This window comes from Bos grunniens, chromosome 17 (genome assembly GCF_055505025.1).
Source record: "Bos grunniens cultivar Pamir isolate PY7600 chromosome 17, Bosgru_T2T1.0, whole genome shotgun sequence".
NCBI lineage: Eukaryota > Metazoa > Chordata > Mammalia > Artiodactyla > Bovidae > Bos > Bos grunniens.
This window is the reverse complement of record NC_141181.1, coordinates 51,080,485-51,101,854: the sequence shown is the minus strand read 5'-3', so window position 1 is coordinate 51,101,854 and position 21,370 is coordinate 51,080,485. Positions and strand designations below refer to the sequence as shown.

The window sequence follows — 21,370 nt, the reverse complement described above, 5'->3', positions numbered from 1 at the left end:
CCTGAGCCAGTTTTATCTGCTGTTTTCTCTTTGTGGATCACAGGAACTCTGGGGCTTATTTCAGGAGGCCAGGCTGCTGCTTGCAAGCTGTGCAGCGCCAATGGGGCCATGCTCTCAGATACTCACACCTGGAGCGCCTCCTCTACTTGTGGGGCCGACCCTGGGCTGGCTGTGTTAGTCCAAGGAGGGAGGCCTCTTCCTGGCAGTTCCCACATGAGGCTTGGCTTCTCTTTGACCAGCCCCCTTGGGTCTGTTCTTTTGCTCTGCCCAGGACGAGGGCCTCTCCTTGAATATCACCAGCCCAGGGCCCAGCTGTACGCTGCCGGCCACACGGGGCGGCTCAGGGCACATGGTGTCAGTGTCCCCGATTCCTCCTCTTCCGCCCTCCGTGCACCCTGGGTTTTCCTGCAGGTTAAGTCTCTGTCCACGTGGCTGGTGCCTTGCTTCAGGCTTCCATTACTGGGACTGGAATAGTAGCCTCCTGCCCAGTCCTGCTGCTTCTCTTTATTCTGTTCCGAGATGGGCCCTGACTCCTCCAGACCTGCTCCGTCAGCCGCCCCAGGCTACCCTCTCTTCCTACGCTGGGGCTTGTACTTTCCCACCCTCTTCTCAGAGGCCCCCCTTGAAGCTTCACTGACCTGCTCAGTGTCCCCTTCACATTCTCACTGCTGGCGTTGGTCTCAGCCCGTCAGTTCCTCGCTGGTGCCTGCAGGAGGGGTGTTTCTCACGCACCGCTGCGTCTCAGAACTGGGTATAGGGTGGACCCCACTAGGAGGCGTGCCTTTGGGGGTGAGAACTGTTAGTTCAGTTCTGCCCCCAGCCCCACATCACACCTGTTTCTGGGCCTTGGCTCTGTCGGTAAGAGTTACATTTCTGTCATACGTACTTCAGACGTCTGTCCATGCCTCCCTCAGGGTGACCACCCCCTCTGCCTCCCCACAGGTGTCTGGGCACACGGTGACTACTGCAGGATAAATCCCAAGACTGGGGGAATCGTCATGCTGGGCCGAAGGTGAGGGGTCTGCAGACCGGCTTCTGTCCCCTGCAGACCACCTAGGGAGTAGGGGGTGCTTCCTGCATCCTGGGCTCCACTGGCTCAGTCTGGGAGTGGGCTGACTGTACCCCATCTGGGCCCTTCCTGTGTCAGCTTCCAGAGGGCGGGTCTGGCCTGACCCGCATTTCTGAGCCCCAAAATGGTGGATTGGGGGGCTTTGCAGGGTGGGGGCGAGGGCTTTGGCAGATGAAAAGCTTGCATCTGTCTACAGTAGCTATGGCCCTTCCCAGAGTGGGAGTGTGGGGGTGCTGGGGCGTCCGCACCTGGGAGAGGGGTACTTGTACAGGTGTGAAGGGCAGGAGGTGGCGGATGCTCCCACACAAGGGGACCCCTTGATGTCTAGCTTTGAGTTTAGAGGGAGAAAGGTTGGTCAGGATCAGAAGCTGGGGAGGCAGCCGGCAAGGACGGGGTGGACATGGTGGTGTTGTGGGAAGGGGCTGACTGTCCGCCAGCCCCCACAACTGGCCTCACTCAGGAGCCACCGTGTGTTCATGACCTCGTCTTTCTTTGCAGTGATGGCACGCTCAACCCCAATGGAGTGCGATTCGGCAGCTCGGAAATCTATAACATTGGTGAGCATTTTCTTTTCTCCTGGAATAATTCTCAGGTCATCCAGGAGGGAAGGAAGGAGGGTCCTAGCAGGGAGCCTGCTCTCCAAAGATCCCACCTTTTGGCATAACTGGCCCATTTGCCTCTGGTTGTGAGAGTAGACATGTATGAGCTTGTCCTTCTTCCTAGAACATGCCTCATCCCACACTGCCTGTAGCTTGTAAAACCTCAAGATGGGCTTCTTAAGGTCCCATGGCGCGGCCCCATTCCATTATGTCTCAGCCTCATGGTGAGCTCTGTGCGGTTGGTCATTTGTGTCTACCCTTTATGGCTGAAGAAAGATGCACAGAGAGGTTGTTTGATTGTTGAAGGTCACACAGTACTATTCAGCACCAGATAAAGGCAGTGCACAATAGAGTTACCCATGGGCCTTCAAAATGCCCCCACCAAAGCCACGGAGTCAGCCTCCCAGGGAGGTGGCCTCATAGGGATGTCAGAGCCCCAAGGTCACTTCAGGGCTGTGCAGCCAGGATGGAATCTCGATCCCTGTGATTCCAGCCTTTCTTCCAGTGCTGGAGTCCCCACCAAGGTGCTTCCTTCCTTTTCTTTTTAAATTTGTAATTGAGGAAGTAAGCGTGCACGGCTCCCTGTAACACGTTAACCCTTCCAGCATGAGCTGCAGCTCTCTGCTGGTGATGGGTGTCCTTCCACCTGTTCCCCAAAAGCTCTTCCCCAGGGTGGGGGCTGGAGGAAGCGACGGCGGTCCCTGTCAAGGTGGGATGGTGTGAGAGCAAGGCCCCGTCCCTCGCCCTGTCTCCACAGTGGAAGCCTTCGAGGAGGTGCTGGACAGCCTCTGTGTCCCCCAGTACAACAAGGACGGGGAGGAGAGGGTGATCCTCTTCCTGAAGATGGCTTCCGGCCACACCTTCCGGCCTGACCTGGTGAAGCGGATCCGTGAGGCCATCCGCCTCGGCCTGTCTGCCCGGCACGTGCCCAGCCTCGTTCTGGAGACGCAGGGCATCCCGGTAGGGCCCCCTAAGAGCTCCCCTGCTTCTGGAGCACTCAGCTAGACGCTTGCTCATGTTTTATATATAGTTGTTCCATGTTGCCTGGCAACCCCGTCCCCGTCCTTTTTTCTTTTCTGCCATCCCTCTCTCTTTTTTTTAACCCCTCGTAAATTGCACGTAAGGCAACTTCTGCTAAACACTGGTTTTCAGAGGGTAAGCAGGCCCAGCCCAGCCTGACCAACTGGTTTTTCCCCAGTGTGGTTTTAGTGTGTTCTCAAATTATTAATGCGAAAATTAATTTTAACTTTTTAAAGAGCCGCTGGGGTGCTGTTGCTCTTGCCTTTTAATTTTTAGTTCTGGCCTGCAGAAATAAGATTTGAATCTATTTAGAGGCACATCTCCAGAAAGCGGCCCTCCTCCCTTGCCTTGTACTCTGTTTAGGCTCTCAGTGGGGGAGGAAATCAGATCACAGCTTTAACTTGCCTTGCTTACAAAACCAATGCCTCTGTCAGCACAGAGAGGAGACTGCCCTGTGTGTGTGCACACACCTGTGTGCGTGGGTACACACACAGTACATCAAGTGTACAGGTGAGCCAAGCTTGTAGTGTTCATGGGTGTTCATGGGTGTGGGCTGTGGGAGCAGGTTAACTGGGTCCCCAGGGGATGGAGAGTCTTCACGTTAGGAGTGGGGATGTGCTTGCCTGCTTGTGGGTGCTCAGTTGTGTCCAACCTTGTGAGACGACATGGATTATAGCCTGCCAGGCTCCTCTGTCCATGGGATTGTCCTGGCAAGAATACTGGAGTGGGTTGCCATTTCCTCCTCTAGGGGATCTTCCCACGTCTCCTGCATTGTAGGTGAATGGTTTACCCACTGAGCCATCCAGTGGGGATGTGAGGTACAGTTAGAACCAGGGCTTTTTATACCATCCACACATTTATTCTCCACTTTGGTTATGTGTAGAAAGGGCCCTATGACCTGGAAGTTCTCTGTTTCTCTCAGTGAGTGACTCTTCTCTCCTTAATATTTATTTTTATTATTTATTTATTTGGCTGTACCAGGTCTTAGTTGCAGCATGTAAGATCTAATTCCTTGACCAGAGATCAGACCCAGGCCCCCTGCATTGGAAGCATGGAGCCTTAGCCACCGGACCACCAGGAAAGTCCCTCAGTGGGTGACTCTTGGTGACACAGTGGGGACAGTGGTTCTCAGGGAGAGAAGAGACTTCTTTTTTCTTGTCTTTGGTTGCACCTTACAGCATGTGGGATCTTAGTTCTCTGACTAGGGATCAAATCCTCACCCACTGCAACCTTGTACTGGAAGCACAGAGTCCTAACCACTGGACCGGTCAGGAAATGAGAAGGGACTTCTTGAGTCAGTGTCACTTACTGACTCCCTGGTGAGGGTCTCAGGTATCCCTTCAGTGGATCAGGTTCTGTCTGCATCCGAAACACTTTGGGGAACTAGACTATGATCGTCCCCTTGGCCTTTATTTTGTTGAGAATGAATAAAAGCTGTCAGAATGGTGAATTTGCTGTCACCATTGCTGTCAGAATGTTGACAGCTGTCAGAATGGTGAATTCCCATTCTGTATCTGCTCATGCAGCCTTTAACTGTGTGGATCACAACAAACTGGAAAATTCTTAAAGATATGGGAATACCAGACCACCTGACATGCCCCCTGAGAAATCTGTGTACAGGTCAAGAAGCAACAGTTAGAACTGGACATGGAACAGACTGGTTCCAAATTGGGAAAAGAGTACGTCAGGGCTCCTTGATGTATATTGTCACCCTGCTTATTTAACTTATATGCAGAATACATCATGTGAAATGCCAGGCTGGATGAAGCACAAGCTGGAATCAAGATGGTAGGGAGAAATATTAATAACCTCAGATATGCAGATGACACCACCCTTATGGCAGAAAGCGGAGAACTAAAGAGCCTCTTGATGAAAGTGAAAGAGGAGAGTGGAAAAGTTGGCTTAAAACTCAACATTCAGAAAACTAAGATCATGGCATCTGGCCCCATCCCTTCATGGCAAATAGATGGAGACACAATGAAAACAGTGAGAGACTTTATTTTTGGAGGGCTCCAAAATCACTGCAGATGGTGACTGCAGCCACGAAATTAAAAGACACTTGCTCCTTGGAAGAAAAACTATGAGCAACCTAGACAGCATATTAAAAAGTAGAGACATTATTACTTTGCCAACAAAGGTCTGTCTAGTCAAAGCTATGGTTTTTCTAGTAGTCATGTATGGATGTGAGAGTTGGACTATAAAGAAAGCTGAGAGCTAAAGAATTGATACTTTTGAACCGTGGTGTTGGAGAAGATCTTGAGAGTCCCTTGGACTGCAAGGAGATCCAACCAGTCCATCCTAAAGGAAGTCAGTCCTGAATATTCATTGAAAGGACTGATGCTGAAGCTGAAACTCCAATACTTTGGCCACCTGATGCTTAAAACTGACTAATTTGAAAAGACCCTGATGCTGGGAAAGATTGAAGACAGGAGGAGAAGGGGACGACAGAGGATGAGATGGTTGGATGGCATCACTGACTTGATGGACATGAGTTTGAGTAAACTCCAGGAGTTGATGATGGACAGGGAGGCCTGGCGTGCTGCAGTCCATGGGGTTGCAAAGAGTCGGACACAACTGAGCAATTGAACTGAACTGAACTGATCTGCTCATGAGACTAGGGGAGCGATTTATTGAAAATGGAGGAAGACCCCAGCCTATTTTTCCGTCCTCAGCCAGGCTCTTGTCCGCTTACTCTCAGGCACCCAGCTCAGCTCTCTCCTGTTCTGTCTTCCTGTGGGGTCATGACTCCTGGCCCATGAGGTCATGTCTTGGGTCCCTGGAGATTTTACAGGCACCCTCATATTCTCAGATCCCTGCGGTCCAAACTACTGAAGCACTTAGGAGAAGATTCACCCTGTGTCTCCGGGCTGGCATAGAGGCTCTTGCTGGGCCATGGCGCTTGGGGCTGGCCATGGCCAAGGTCCCAGCTGGGGATCTGGTCGCACCTAGGGGAATGTAAATGGGCATCTGAAGCCCTGTCTGGCTGGAAGGCCCGGTGGCCACAACTGCCCTGGTCCCAGCAGGTCTTCATCCCTGGTCACGGCTGATGTACTGGCCCATCCTGACTGGAGGCTCTGACTTACCTCCTGGGTGGGGGAGAGGAGGGGTTCCAGCAGGAGCTAGGGGAACTTCTGCTTCCCCCCTGCCCTTCTCACCAGGAAGCAGGAGCGGAATTTCTTCTAAAACAACACCTTGTTTATTTTGTCAGCCGATGGAAGATGTAAGTCGTTAGCTCCCATGAGCCATTATTGGGGCTTTAGTGCTTAGAAGCACAGAAAGCGCACGAGACGCTTGCATTTCTGGGTGAGAGGGATTGACGGCACCCCAGTGACAGGCAGTCCCTCGTAAGCCTGCACTCAGATCCGTAATTAGTTCACACGTTGACAGAGGTTTTCAGTGAATAAATTTTAATTACATCTCAGGTTAAAAAGAAGGAAAAGTGCCAGTGCAGGGAGAGATCAGAGCAGTGGCAGCTTTATTAAAGAACTGTATTTGTTCCAGAATATTCTTGGCCCCTAAACACGCCAGCATGGCTGCCAAATGCCCATTGGAGTTAAAGATGAAACACACATGCTATGAATTTCGGAGGGAGCTTTGAACATTTGGAGAGAGTCCGATTATAGGAAAAGCAGTGTCCCATTCATTCAGATGACGGTTCTGGGGGAAGATGGAAGTTTCTAGAGGCTCTTGGATGACGCTCACTTTTTAGTGATTAGGGATGGAATCACAGGAAGCCAGTCCAGTCCTGGAATAAGCTAGCCTTTCTATTATAATACAGTATAAGAAAGTAAATATAAATAATGAAAATGCAGTGTAATAGTCACACCCAAGAGCCGTGTGCGTGTTAACTCACAGACTTGGGCTGGGTGCTGTGGTCCCATTTTACATATGAGGAGATAAACCTGGGTTAAGGAACTTGCCCAGTCACCCACTGAGAAAGACTTGCTCTCAGAGTCTCGGGTCATGGTTTTTTTGGCTTGGATGTACCCAGATATCAGAGCTAAGGAATTTTTTTTCCCTTTTGGGTTTTCTTTGTTTTTCCTTTAAGATTTTTGATGTGGAGCGTTTTTGAAGTCTTTATTGAATTTGTTACAATATTGCTTCTATTTGATATTTTGCTCTTTTGGGGGCCTGAGGCATGTGGGATCCTAGCTCCGTGACTAGGGATTGAACCCACACACCTTGCATTGGAAGGTGAAGTCTTAACCACTGGACCACCAAGGATGTTCTGGGATTTTTTTTTAATATTTATTTTTAATGATTGATTTATTCAGCTGTGTTGGGTCTTAGTTATGGTATGTGGGATCTAGTTCCCTGACCAGGGATTGAACCTGGGTCCCCTGCACTGGAAGTGCAGAGTCTTAGCCGCTGGACTGCCAAGGAAGTCCCTCCTCTTTGGGTCTAAACAGTCTTTCTGTTTGCTCCCCTGCCTACTCCCCACCGGCAGTACACCCTCAACGGCAAGAAGGTGGAAGTGGCTGTGAAGCACATCATCGCTGGGAAGACGGTGGAGCACCGAGGGGCCTTCTCGAATCCCGAGACCCTGGATTTGTACCGGGACATCCCTCAGCTGCAGGACTTTTGAGCCGAGCTGGCTAGCATGTCCCTCAGCCACATGCGCCTGTACCGTCATTTTTGTACATTCAAGAAATTCCTTAGAAACCTACGGCTCTTTGGAAAGGGGTTCAAGCCAAGTCCGTAGGCCCAGGGAAGAACCATTCTCTGTCCTGCAGGTTCATTTTGTGGGTTCCCGAGTCTTCCCCCACCGTTGCGGGATCCTGACCTTCAGTGATCCTGGAGGGTGTGTGTTTTTGCATACTTGCAGGGATGACCTGGGGTCACCTGCATGTGTGCCATTACGGCTGATGCCTGGTCCCCTGTCCAGGGCTGGTGGGCATCCTGTGTCAGCTCAGCTCTGGGGATCAACCAGCTTGCAGCCTTATGCTGTGGTCCATTTTGATCTCTTTCTCCCCTTGATCTTCTCCCAGCTCTGGCTGCCATCCTTCAGGGCCCGTCTGGCTACTGTGGTGTGTTGCCCATCAGGGGACCCATCCCAGGGTGACTTTACAGCATCTCACAGCAGATCGTCAGCACCTGGGCCAACCGCTGTCCCATCTATGTGTCACAGATGGAATCCGGGCAGCTCCTGGGGCAGCCGTGTGTTACCCCAGCCCTGGCACCCCTCGGCAGACAGAGAGCTCCAGTTGCCTTTAGAGAATGACTGGGTTTCATGTTTTAATAGGATCTCTTTATTTCATGGATTTTTGAGTGGTTTAAATGTTTTTAATGTTAATTAAGTGTGTGGTATGTGGGCGTTTGAAGGTGTGGGTAATGTCCACCCCATGAGGGGTGTCACTCAGGAATGTGGGCAAGCTCCAGGTGGTGGGTCCTTGCCCACAGGACCCTGCCGAGGCAGAGCTGCTGGGCTTCGGGGGACATGGCTTTACTGCACAGCCCTGCCCAAGGGCCCAGGACCCGCACACCAGCAGCCAGATGTACTTTTGAATGTACTTGTCAGTTCGGCCTCTTAACACTTTCCTGTCATCATAATGTTCATTTTTGTATTTTTTAAAACTGAGCACAGTGGAAAACTTTCTTGAACCCTTCTTCTCTTGTGGATTATAAAAACAGGGCAGATTGCTACGAGGCATTTAATGCAATAAACATATATGTATATACGCACACACAGGCATGCTCGTGTGTTCTCTGCAGTGGGTGCTGGATCTGAGGGTGTCAAGCTGGTGTTGATGGGCCAGCAAGATGTTTGGTCCAGATGGTGGGAGCGTGTCCTGGGCCCCTGGTATGTAGCGGACCTGCCTGGTGATCAAATGGCCCCAGAGCCCTTCGCAACATGAGGTCACACCCCAGAAGGGAAGACATGCTCACCCTGGACTCTGCTGGAGCTCAGAGCCGCCGGGGTTCTGGTTGGCACTCCTTCACCTTTTCAAGACCACACGTGTGTCCCTTGGATGGTGTCTGGCTCTGTGTCATAGCAACCAGGCTGGGCCCAGCAGGGCTTATTTTTCTCACGTCATGGGAGGTTGAAAGCAGGCTGTTCTTGAGTGGGTGTAGGGGCTGAAGGGGCCCAGCTCCTCCATCTCCTGGGCTCCACTGTCCTCCCATGGGGCTGCCCACCTCCAGCCTCCCATCTGTGTCCCAGGCAAGATGAGGACTGAGTGAGAGGCAAAAAGCCTGTCCCTTTTCAGCTTTTATCATGAAAACAATGGTTTTTCTGGAAACCCCACCCAGTGCACACCTGCTTACGCCTCAGGGGCCAGAACTGGCTACAGGCTACTGCTTGCTGTGGGAGAGGCGGGTGTTGCACTGGGGAGGTGGGGTAGAGTCTGGAGAGCTGGTAGAGTTTTTAAGCGAGGCCTATTACATTTGTGTACAGACCTCTTTTTTTTTCAAGTTTTTTTTTTTTTTTGAGATGGACCATTTTTAAACTATTAAACTTGTTACAATTTTGCTTCTGTTTTATGTTTTGTTTTTTTTTGGCCACAAGGCATGTGGGATCTTAGCTCCCTGTCGAACCCACACCCCCTGCATGGGAGGCGAAGTCCCAACCATTGGATCACCAGGGAAATCCCTGTAGACCTCCTTTTATTGTAAGCTGTTTTATTGTGCTTCGAAGATACTGTGTTTTTTTTTGTTTTTGTTTTTTTTAACAGATTGAAGGTTTGTGACAACCCTGCGCTGAGCAAATCTGTTGGTCCTGTTTGCTCACTTCTTGTCTCTGTGTCACGTTTTGGTAATTCTTCCAGGACTTCAGACCCTCCACCAGCAAAAGAGATGACAACTTGCTAAAGGCTCAGACAGTTAGCATTTTTTAGCCATAAGTATTTTTTAGTTAAGGTACATGGATTATTATTTAGACATAATGCTATCACACAGTTTAACAGACTACGATATAGTGAAAACAACCTTTGTTCGAGGGCTTCCCTGATGGTTCAGCCAGTAAAGAATCTGCCTGCGATGCAGGAGACACGGTTTGATCCCTGGGTCAGGAAGATCCCCTGGAGGAGGAAATGGCAACCCATTCCAGTATTCTTGCCTGGGCGGGCTACAGTCCATGGGATCACAAAGAGACATGACTGAGCATGAATCTTTTTTCACGCTGGAAAATCAAAAGCTCATGTGACTCACTTTATTGCAGGGGTCTGGACAGAACTGGCCACATCTCCGAAGAATGCCTGTTTTAGTTTGCTGTCGCTGTTGGAACAGATTACCACACACTTAAAATAGCACGAATTTATAGTTCTGGGGATCCAAGGCAGGTCTCACTGGGCTGAAAGCAGTGTCAGCAGGCACTGTTCCTTCTGGAGGCATTAGGAGGCGCCCTTGCCTTCCAGCTTCTGGAGGTGCCTGCCTCCTGGGTCGGGGGCTCCTCATCCTCAAAGCCTGCAGTGTAGGCCACCCCTGCCGCCCTCTTCCACTTCTGTGATGACACTGGGCTCACTTGAATAATCCGTGATACTCCCCCTATTTTAACATCTACTGATTGTTGTTTAGTCGCTAAATCGTGTCCGACTCTTTTTCAACCCCATGGACTGTAGCCTGCCAGGCTCCTCTGTCCATGGGATTTCCCAGGCAAGAAAATCGGAGCTGGTTTTCATTTCCTTCTCCAGGGAATCTTTTCAACCCAGGGATTGAACCTGCCTCTCCTGCGTTGGCAGGCAGATTCTTTACTACTGAGCCACCTGGGAACCCCAACATCTACTGATTAGCAAGCTTAATTCCAGCTGAAGCCTTCAACGCCTGCTGGCCATGTAACTAATGTTTTCACGGGTTCTGGAGATTGGGATGTAGGCACCCTTTGCTGGGGGTAGTGGCCGGGGGAGGCAATTATTCTGCCTACCTGGCTTTGCAAACTCAGGGAGGGTGCTGTGGGGGAGGAAGGAGGGCGAGTGGTCGTCAGGAAGGAAAACTATGGGCCCTGAGTTGGGAGAGTGAGCAGTCGGGACCCCTGGTTGCTGACCACCCCCATATGACCGGTCTGCCGGCCTGCCAGCCTCCCTCCCAGGGCTCAGGTAAGGCCTGGGACCCCTCAGCCCTCTCCTATGGCCCACTGCTTGGAACCCACTTCACACTGACTGTGTCTGAGGAGTCGTTAAAGCTTAATCACCACGCCCTTTAGTTCTAGCAAGACGTCCCAGGCTGGCTGAGCCCACGCGTCCTTATTAATAAGCCATGCCGGACAACTTCATTAACGAGAGACAGATGGTCTGGAACAACAGTCACTCCATCCCCTGCCGTGCCGGCTCTCCTGTGGAGAGCCTTGGCCCGAGCATCGCTCTTCAAAACCCCAGCTCCTGCCGGCCAGCTGCACTGAGCCGTCCTCCCGGCTCCTGTCCTTCCAGCTCCCAGCACACGTGTCCCGGCAGCAGCTCCAAGGGAGTGTTAGGACCTGCAGGGCAGCCTGGCAGGGCTGCCATATTCTGTGCCCCTGGTCGTCTCCCACGAGTGACAGAAGAGAGGAGGGAAGGAGAAAATTGGCAAGCTGATTTCTGGAAAAGTCTTCCCTCCACCCAGCAACCTATCCCTACCACCCCTGCCAGGCGAGCAAAAGGAACTGCCCTCCCCCCGCCCCCCGCCCCACCTTGTCACCCCAAGCATCACTTGTGCACAGATCACAAGAATGCTTTGGTTCATGAAGCAAATAGATGTTGAACACACAGCCAGGGTGATGGGGAGCCTGTCGGATTCAGCCAGGAAGCCTGAACTGCGTTGACGAGCCGAGGTTCTCTCTGAGCCACAACTGCCACAGACATCAGCATAAACTCGTTCTAAATGCCTGCTGCCATCTTGTCCCCAGACCTTGAAGGCTGTCACAAGCAGAAAAGCAAAAGCCCGTTTAGACGTTATTTAAAACACATTATGAGCTAAGCACTGGCTCCTTGTCACAGCTGATCATCTTGGAGCGCGCTCTTGGCCGTCACAGCGGTAAGTGGATGGTCTCATAATTTCATTAGATGACTTCCAGGGGAGAAGCAGTTGTTAGTCAATTCATTATGCCCTGGAACAATTTCCAGACTTCTTCATCTCAGGACGCCCTCCCCGTGCTTCCTCCTACTCTCTCTTTCCTTAACTTGAACTGTAAATCACGAGTCAGGCTGGGTTTGGAGAGAGGCGAAGGCACAGCTTGGACCCAGTTTTTCATTTTTTGGGTTTTGAGCTTGCTGGTCTCATCATTTGTACTCACCACTTACCTGCTTAGTGCGGTCTCATTCTTTTTGGCATCCACTTGCTTTTTCAATCACAACTCAGGATTTTCCTGGCTACAAGTAACAGAAACTCCAGTTGAAACTGGCTGAAGTGCAAAAAGGGTATTATTGGCTCACAGTTCTGAAACCTCAAGTGCTGGGACTAGCTTCAGGTATGGCTGGATCCAGGGGCTCCATGATGTCATCAGTGTCCTCTGCCCGCATATCAGCCCTACCTTCCTCTGTATTGACCACATTCTCAGGTGGCTTCTCCTTTCACGGGGACGGATGAATACTTAAAACTCCAGGCTTATGTCCTCACAGGGCTGAGAGAGGAGAAACATTTTTCCCCCCTGTAGTAGTTCGAAGGTGAATTCTTGTGTTGAAACTCATTGGACTATTTGGGTCACATGCCCAAACCTGAGCCAATCACTGTGGCCAGAAGGAGAAAATATGCTGATTGGTTAAGCCTGGGTCACATGACTAGCCAGCAGGTGTGGAACTAACTGCTCCCAGTTACTGGGACTGGGCGTGAGAGAGATGGGTCCTGAAGGAGCATGTGGCTTTCCTTTAAGAAGCAGAAGCAGCAGCAACCAGCCCTTCCGTTTCTTTTCATCTTTCCTCAGGGGCCAGTCCTTCCCTTTCTTCCCTGCTTCCTTCTTTCTCTAGGAGAGTCTCTCTAACCTCCCGTGTCTCTTTCCCTGTTCCTGGAGTCCTCCTCTGCACCACAGAATTTCAGGCTGCTCAGAAAACAAGTTGGGTCCTGGTGACATAGGTTTCCAGATTAAGAAAATGGGAGTGTGGTGGGCAGACATGTACTCTTTTTCCATAACATAAATTCTGCAAAGTAAAGCTCTGAAATCTAATGTTTGTTCTGGGAGATGCTGGATTGACATTTAGATGCCGCCACTCTGAGCCCTCTGCAGCCTGGGGGAGGCTGCAGCTACGTGGGAGGTGGGCTCAGCCCTCCTGGGGGGCTGGCACACTGCCACTCTTCCTCCAGCCCTCACCTGGGGCCCCTGCTCGCCTTCCCTCCCCTCCCGTCCTCTCTCTCCCATTCACCTCTTCCTCCTTGTCTCCTCACCCCCTCTGACCCCTTGACGTCACACCAGTCACTTCCCTGTTCTTCGCCTCAGTTTCCTCACCCAAGATGTGGGATGAAGAGAAACAACCACCTGCCGTGGCTGGGGGAGGCAGGAGTGAGGCTGGAGACAGGAATCACGAAAGCGCCAGTGAACAAAGGCGCTAGAACTGCTCAGGTCAAACCCTGTCTCCCTCCCTGAAGTTCTCCACTCCCCAAATGCCCACCCCCCTCTCCTTGGAAGCCCATCCTGCTGTGCCAATCTGGACCCCCATCTGTAGTATACACGCCCTACAGTGACCCCGTAATTCAGCTGGGTCATGTGACCACCCCTGCAGCTGGAGTGTGGAGCCAGCCCAACGGGGACCACCTGGGCTGAGAGTGGGGAAGGCGAGGTCCCTCCTGGGAGAATCAGGGTGCTGACGGTAGAGGGGACAGTGAGTATGGGTTCCTGATGATGCTAACGCCGCCACTCAGTGCAGTTACGGGGCATCTGTGAAGTGGCAGGATTCATGGTCAGAGAGAAGAGCTGTTGCTGGATTTCAAGCTTAGGGTCCTGCCTCATTCTCAGCTGAACGAGCCATGCCCGTGGCGATCATCTCACAGATGAAGGTGGGTGGACATGAAGGCATTGTTGTAGGAGGGCTAGAGAATTCAAGAATTACCTGGATCTTGGCTGGAAGAGTTCCCAAATAGACTTTCAATGAAAAAAAAATTTGTTTCTCTGGTTCTGAATGTTTGTGTGTAATGAACACAAATGAGACTTATTTGTGCAGATGGCAAACACCAGAATTGGGTTTTGAGCATCAGCCAGATTTGAAGCGAGGCAGGTCACCTTTTGGGAGAGGCAACTCTGTCTGGGATAAATCCATGTTACGAAATTGCAGTATTCTTGGAGCTAGCATTTCCTTTAGGAAGAGAGGGGTCTCAGGAGTTGTGGTAGTTCAAGAAAAATGGCAGAATATTTCTTGACACTTCTCCCATGATGGTGGAGAAATCTGATGACCTCAAGGTCATCACGTCAGGGAAGCCATATGGAGGCGCTCTGGCCAAAAATTCCAGCAGAGTCCAGTGTTACTGCCATCCCTGCCAAGGCACCGGGCACATGAGTGGTGCCAGCCTTGACCTCTGGACCAGCCCTCTGCCACACGAATGTCATCAAGTGACCTCAGTTGACACCACATGAAACAGAAGAATCACCCAGTGAAGCCCTGCCTGAATTCCTGACCCGTGGAATCCATGATACATAGCAAAATTCGTTTTGTTCTACACTACTAAATTTTGGGTAATTATATAGCAGTAGTAATCAGAACTTGTTTATTTTTTAAAAATTTTTATTTATTTATTTGGCCACTCCAAGTCCTAGTTGTGGCATGTGAGATCCAGTTCCCTGACCAGGATGGAACATGGGCCCCTGCATTGGGAGCACAGAGTCTCAGCCACTGGAGCACCAGAGAAGCCCCCAGAGCTCCTTTGAAATAGGGTCAAAGCTGGTGATGGGAATGCAAGACGAGGGTCGGATGTAGCCCGAGGGAAGCTGGGGACAGCAGGAGGCTGCTCTGTCTTATGGTGACAGCCATTAGTAGGAAGCACAGGCATAAAAGGACTGGCTCTGGAGCCAACTGTCTGTGTTCGAGTCCTGGCTGGGCCAGCTGGGTCATACTGGGAAAGCTTCTTGACCATCCTGGGCCTCAGCTTTTCCATCTGTAACATGAGACTATCGTTCTAAACTTGGCAATAAGGAACAGACATCTCCAACCAATGGCCAAGGGCTCAGATCTAGGCTACAGATACGTCTTGTTCGACTCCCATGTTTTGTTTGGTTTTTTAATTAAAAAAAAAAATTGGCTGTGCTGGGTCTTCGCTGCTGTGTGTGGGCTTCTCTAGTTGCATCAAGGGGCCTTCTCTAGTTGCAGTGCATGGGTTTCTCATTGCAGTGGTTTCTCTTGTTACAGAGCATGGGCTCTGGGGCACATGGGCTCAGTAGTTGTGGTACATGGGCTTAGTCGCCCCACAGCATGTGGGATCTTCCTGGACCAGGGATCAAACCTGTGTCCCCTGCATTGGCAGGTATTCTTAACCACTGGATCACCAGGGAAGTCCCCACGTTTTATTCTTTATCTAATTTAGAAATTGGGAGATTTCCCAGCTTCTCTGGAAATCAAGTGGTCATACTGCTCACACAGATGAACCATCTAGCATGGACGGGTGGGACAGCATTCTAAGTGTTTGACATCCATTCATTTGACCCCAAGCAGCCCTCCAAGGTCTGTATCATCACCATCCCAGGCTCTACCAGAGCTGATCCAGGGAGCAAGGGAGCCACTTCAGCGTGTACCATGGTGGCAGGAGATGCTGCTGAGAAAATGTTCCCCTCTTCCCTTCCTGGGGCCAGACACACTCCTGCCCAGAGTTATGCATGACCCTGGAGAGAGAGGAGAACCCCCACATGTGACTGAGATTAACTTGATGTCCTTAGGGGTGTGGGGGTTCATGGAAGCAATTCATTTAGTTTATTGAGAACTAAACTAGATTTCTACAAACTCCAGCATGTACGCTGAACACTAAAAAAAAACACAAAAAACAAACAAATAAAAAAAGCACTCATACAACAAACCTTCTTTGCGTGCTTAGGTGATCAAAGTATCAGCTCCTTCAATCCACACAACTACCCCGTGAAGAAGATGTTTTTATGACCCCTGTTTCCTCAGGATGGAGACTAAAGTACCAAGGTTAACTTGCCTGAGGTCATTAAGCTAATAGGGGATAGAATTGGGGTTTGACTCTAGGCAACTTGGCTGTAGCCTCCCTGAACAGTGTGCATCCAGAGCCCCTTTCCTGGCAATAGAAATATTGTCCCAGGAGAGCTGGGACAATGCCCTCTGTGACCCAGTCAGTGGTCCCCATGTAGGGCCTCAGCATGTAGTGATGCTTATGGGTCACTGGTGGTAACGGGGAACTGAGAAAAGGCATGCAGGAGGAGGTGGCTGGTGTTCATTTCCCATGCAGGCTGGGCTGGAAGGGGCTGATGAATGTCACACCGCATCAAGCAGACGGTGCGCCTGCAGCTTTGATAATGACCGCCCGGGGCCCCTCTGTGTACGGACGGCTGAACCAGGTACCAGTTGCCAAAGGCAATGAGCTTGTTTCTTATCAGTCTGGGCTGTCCTGGTGGCCAAGGGCTGTGACTCCTGCTGGGCGATCTGTCCCGCTGTCCTTCTACAATGGACAGGACTCAGGACCACGGCTTCAGGGGCTGGAGCCATTTGTCTGAGCCTTAGGCTGGCTGATGCTAATAACAGCCAGCATTGCTATGGTTCTTAGAATGTGCTGGGCATTGTTCCAAGGGCATGATCCTGACTATGAGCCTGGAAGGTCAACAGCATCATTATCCCCATTTTGCAGATGGGGAATAAAGCACCAAGTTCAAGGAACTTGCCCAAGGTCGCACAGGCAGACTGGCTTCCGATGCTGGTCCCTACCTTACGGCTGAGCCTTTTGGAAAGGACTCCCGAAAGAATACGGAGAATCCCTCTTTTGATAAACCAAACCTCATTATGTGGTCCTTTTTTTGGGTAGTTCTTTTTTAGGGAGGGGTGGTTCCTGACTGTCTAGATTGATTGAAAAAAAAAATCACACTCCAGTGAAAAAGATCAATTGCCATGTACAGTTCCAAGTCACTTTGACGCCATCACAAACCCTCTCATATGCTTGAGCCTCTAATTAGATTTGGAGGAGAATCAATTCATGTGTCATGAAATTTTAAAAGACAACGTTCTGTGAATGGTCCTTCCCATTATTCCAGCTTGATTGAAATTGTGGGTTTTTCAGAGGATGCTATATTTATACTCTTAAGACAATGGAGCTTTCAAAAGAATTCTGACTCTTAGGTCTTCATATGTGATTTCTGGAGAAGTGGAAATTTTCAAATTTTCTTAATGAATGTGTTTTTATGGCTTTTTTCCTGTTACTTCTTTCTTTAAAACAAACAAACAAAAAAAACCCAAAACTCTGACTCCACAGTGTCTCTCTCCCTCTGATGGGGACTTCTGGTTCTTGCCAAAGTATGTATCACATAATTGCTTTCATGTTCAGACCCAGCAAGAGCACGTTGTAAATGACTGCGACGCAGATGTGACAATTCTATTAGGCCTGGGTTCTTGCATGGTTGACCTTGCAAATTGAATTCGAGGAGGTCAGCCCTTATGCCTGGCTGCTAGATTTCACGTTTGCAGTTTGGGCAGAGAGGTCTGGGGAGGTGCGGGTGGCAATTTCCGTGCTGGGGCACGGACAGTCGGGCATCCATTCCATCGTGTCCTGAATCCGATCTGTATTCCCCTTTGCGTCCCAGAGTCTTCCTCAGCTTCCCAGCGGAAGGCAGCAGCCCATGATCGATGGGCTTCTGCCTGCCATGGCGTTATTAGCCACTCTGTCAAGGTGACAGTGTCATTTTTAATATTCCATCTTCAGACCTGAGGTTTATTTTTAGGTTGGGAATCAGCCAGCCTTCCCAGAGAGCGAGTTTCGAGGACTTGAGGGTATGGTTGTCAGCCCTGGCTACTGCGGAGCTTTTTACCAATACGCATGCCCACAAGGGTGGCCTCTGGGGTGTAGCAAATGTTCTGTGTCTTGATTTGTGTGGTTTTTACTTGAGTTTATCTATGTGTGTACAAAAATTGAGCTTTTGGTGAGGATGTGGAAAAATCAGAACCCCATGCGTTGCTGTGGGAATATAAAATGGCCCTTGGAAAACTGTTTGGCATTTCCTTAAAAAGTTAAATAGAGTTACCATGTGAAAGTAAAAATATTGGTCACTCAGTCATGTCTGACTCTGCCACCCCATGGACTGTAGCCCACCAGGCTCCTCTGTCCATGGAATTCTCCAGGCAAGAATACTAGAGTGGGATGCCATGCCCTTCTCCAAAGAATCTTCCTGACCCAGGGATCGAACCAGGGTCTCCTGAGTGACAGGCAGATTCTTTACCGTTTGAGCCACCTGGGAAGCCATAGAGTTACTGTATGACCCAGAAATTCTGCTCCTAGATATGTTCCCCAAAGAATTGAATGCAAAGACTCAAATGGGTATTTGTACACCAATGTTCATAGGAATATTTTTTTTAAGGAAGGATTTCTTTTTCCTTTTTAAAAAATTTATTTATTTTTGTTTATTTGGCTGCACTGGGTCTTAGCTGTGGCATGCAGGATCTAGTTCCCTGACCAGGGATTGAACCCAGGCCCGCTCGCTCATTGGGAGCACAGAGTCTTAGCCGCTGGACCACCAGGGAAGTCCTGTTCATAGCAACGTTACTCCCAACAGCCAAAAGGTAGAAACAATCCAAATGTCCATCAGCAGATGACTGCAGGGAGTCCTCTGGTGGCCTAGTGGTTAGAATTCCCAGCTTTTGCTGCTGTGGCCTAGGTTCAACCCCTGATTAGGGAACTGAGATCCTGCAAGTGGAATGCTATAGCCAAAAAAACAAAAAAACCCACAGATGAATGGATAAACAAAATGTGGCCTATCCATGCAGTGGAATATTATTTAGCTATAAAAGGGAATACAATTCCGATACTTGCTACAACATGGATAAACAATGACATTGTTATACTGAGTGATCCCTTAGCTGAAGTGGGGGTCTGCCAGGGTTCTTCACTATTGAGTTCCCCACGAGGCCCCATAAGACACAGACGGTAGGAAAAAGAAGAATGAAATCACGCCATTGGCAGTGACATGGATGGACCTGGAGATGATCACACTAAGCTGAGTAAGTCAGACAGAGAACCGAAAATATCATATGATACCACTTGGATGTGGAATCTAGAATCTGGTACAAATGAAGTACTTTACAAAACAGAAACAGACTCACAGACTTAGAAAACAAACATCTGATTACCAAAGGGGAGAGGTGTGGGGAAGAGGGGTAAATGAGGAGGTCGGGACTGACATAGACATACTACTGTCTATAAAATAATCAACAAGGACCTACTATAAAGCCTAGGGTACTCTACTCAACATGCTGTCATAACCTATATGGGTGAAGAACCGGAGGAAGAATAGATACATGTCTGTGTGTAACAGAATCATGTTGCTGTACACCTAAAACAAACAGAACATTGTAAATCAACTATACTCCAGAATAAAATAAAAATTGGAAAAAAAAAAACCCCATAGACAGCAAGAGATGACACTGTTTACCCTTCACTGACCTTCCTGCTAGAAGGATAGAAGGAACGAATATTTCTCATACACTTACTATGTGTCAAGCCTTGGGCTAGGCACTCATATCCACTATCTCATTTAAATTAGCCTCTCGATGTCAGACAATGATTTGGGGGCACTTTCTTCATTACAAACCAGAGAAAGCATCCATAGCTTTCTCCGATTTCTGAATCTGCCTCACCTCACTTGAGTACTGTTTTTTTTTTTCTTAAGCATCTGAAATATTTTCCATATCAAGTGTTTCAAGGACCTAATTATGAACTTCATTATAATTGTTCATTAGTTATATTTTGTTCAATTACTTTAACAAGTTGCCAAATAGAACACAAAGCCGGCAAATAGCATTATGTAATTGTAATGAGATGCTCAAATTGGGTTAGAGAGCTTTGTCTTTGCTTGCATATTTTTTCCTCACAGGAAGACAAACAGAAGGCGGTGGTGGCCCCTTGGTCTGCTCACCGGCTCCCTCCAAGCCGCTGAGGGGTGGGGACCAGTCTTTGTTTCTGTACCAAGGTCTAATCTGGGAAAACGGAAACATTTAAGGGTGATGTTAAAAACATTTTAGAGGATGATGTTTATATGTAGCACTCATTACATGGCAGTCACTATCCTCGGCACGTTTACAGGCCGTAACTCTAACTTCCTGCCAGGTCCCTGGGGTGGATGCTATCATGTCCCCCATTTTACAGATGAAGAAATACAGGCACAAAGTCTAGGTGACTTGCCCAAGGTCATGCAGCCAGAAAGTGCTGGAGCTGAGCTCAAACCCAGCAGGGTGGTGCCTATGGCCCCTACTCTTGGCCACTACTTTCAATTGATTTATTGAATCTCAAAGAAAAATGTATACATATATATATATTTAAAAATCTATTGTTGGCTGTGCTGGGTTTTCGTTGCTGCGTGGGCTTTACTCTAGTTGTGGAGAGCACGGACTGCTCTCTACGCGTGATGCGAGGGCTTCTCATCGCAGTGGCTTCTCTTGTTGTAGAGCACAGGCTTTAGGGCCCATGTGCTTCCAGTCCTTGCGCCTCCCAGGCTCCAGAGCACAGGCTCAATAGTTGTGGCACACGGGCTTAGTTGCTCCATGGCATGTGGGAGCTTCCTGATTCAGGGACTGAACCCGTGTCTCCTGCACTGGCAGGTGGATTCTTCACCACTGAGCCACTAGGGAAGCCCCAAACTGTACACTTTGAAAAATGTAATTATCCACTTCCTAATAAGAGACCATCAGTGAGGAAAAAAAAATTGGCATTGCATTTTAACCACTTGATTGTTAATTTCTGAAAATGTTTTGGAGATAGGAATGTGAATGCAATTTCCTAAAATTTGTAGAGCTCAATCATAACAGCCTCTGTGGCAATCCTTGACCCAATCACTAGGGCTAAAGGGATGGAACATGTTGACCCAACAGCTATGGTCTCCAGCTCAGACAGTTTGATCTGTGAAGATGTTTCAGTGGGATTCTGTTAACTAAGATATTCACTTGTTGAACTTAAAGAAGCTGACTTGACTAAGAATGTTAGTCTTGGAGTGCAAGGGACAGAACTCTGGCATATCTGAAAAGGGAAGACTTTATTGTTTACTGCAACTGAAAAGCCCAAGGATGGATTTCAAGTATGGCTGGATCCAGGAACTCAAACAATATTCTCAATGCTCTCCCTGCATCTCACCTAGGGTCTGCTGTCCTCTGCACTGGAGTCACTGTTGGGCAAGTCCACCCGCAGTTTCATGTGTCCCCACCAGGAGGCGTGCTATAGGTCTCCTTTCCAGGAGGAGTCTGCCATCAGCACCAGGAGTGCAGTTAGCTGACAGCCCCCAGACGTGGCTCCCTCAAGGTCTGCCCGAGTTTTTGAGGCCAGGCCTTGCCGATCCCAGGTGGTCCCAGCCAGTGGTGGTAAGGTTAGGGCTTAGTCATTTCTTCCCAGTGCTTATGCTGTTGCACTGTGTGGTCAGATCTCCACGATGGTCTGAAAGCTTCTTTCCACTCCTGCTTCCCATTACATCTGTCTTTCACAGGGGTCACTGCCAAGAAATCTCTTTCTCTCCTAACCTCATCTGAGCGTCTGCTTCCCAAACTACCCAACTAATACACCAGGGTTATTTTTTAACAGGTTGGACTTCCCAGGGGCAAGGAATACAACATTCCCAAAAGTTCCAGCAAAATTCCCAAGTCGGACTCCC

At 49.5% G+C, this 21,370-nt stretch overlaps 1 protein-coding gene across 3 annotated transcripts in view; it reads left to right on the top strand.

Moving 5' to 3' along the window:
* AACS (acetoacetyl-CoA synthetase) overlaps positions 1-10,208 on the top strand; it is a 55,055-nt gene extending 44,847 nt beyond the window's left edge. The window contains exons 15-18 of one of the 3 annotated variants that reach the window (XM_086347272.1): positions 943-1,012; positions 1,568-1,626; positions 2,426-2,628; positions 9,845-10,208. In XM_086347272.1, coding sequence (XP_086203398.1) covers positions 943-1,012; positions 1,568-1,626; positions 2,426-2,628; positions 9,845-9,928 — 416 coding nt within the window. In that variant the 3' untranslated portion in view covers positions 9,929-10,208. Of the gene's footprint in view, positions 1-942; positions 1,013-1,567; positions 1,627-2,425; positions 2,629-4,423; positions 4,887-7,135; positions 8,373-9,844 lie in introns of those variants that run through there. The other 2 variants (XM_086347271.1, XM_086347273.1) reach the window with 2 other exon arrangements.
* Positions 10,209-21,370: the final 11,162 nt, after the last annotated feature.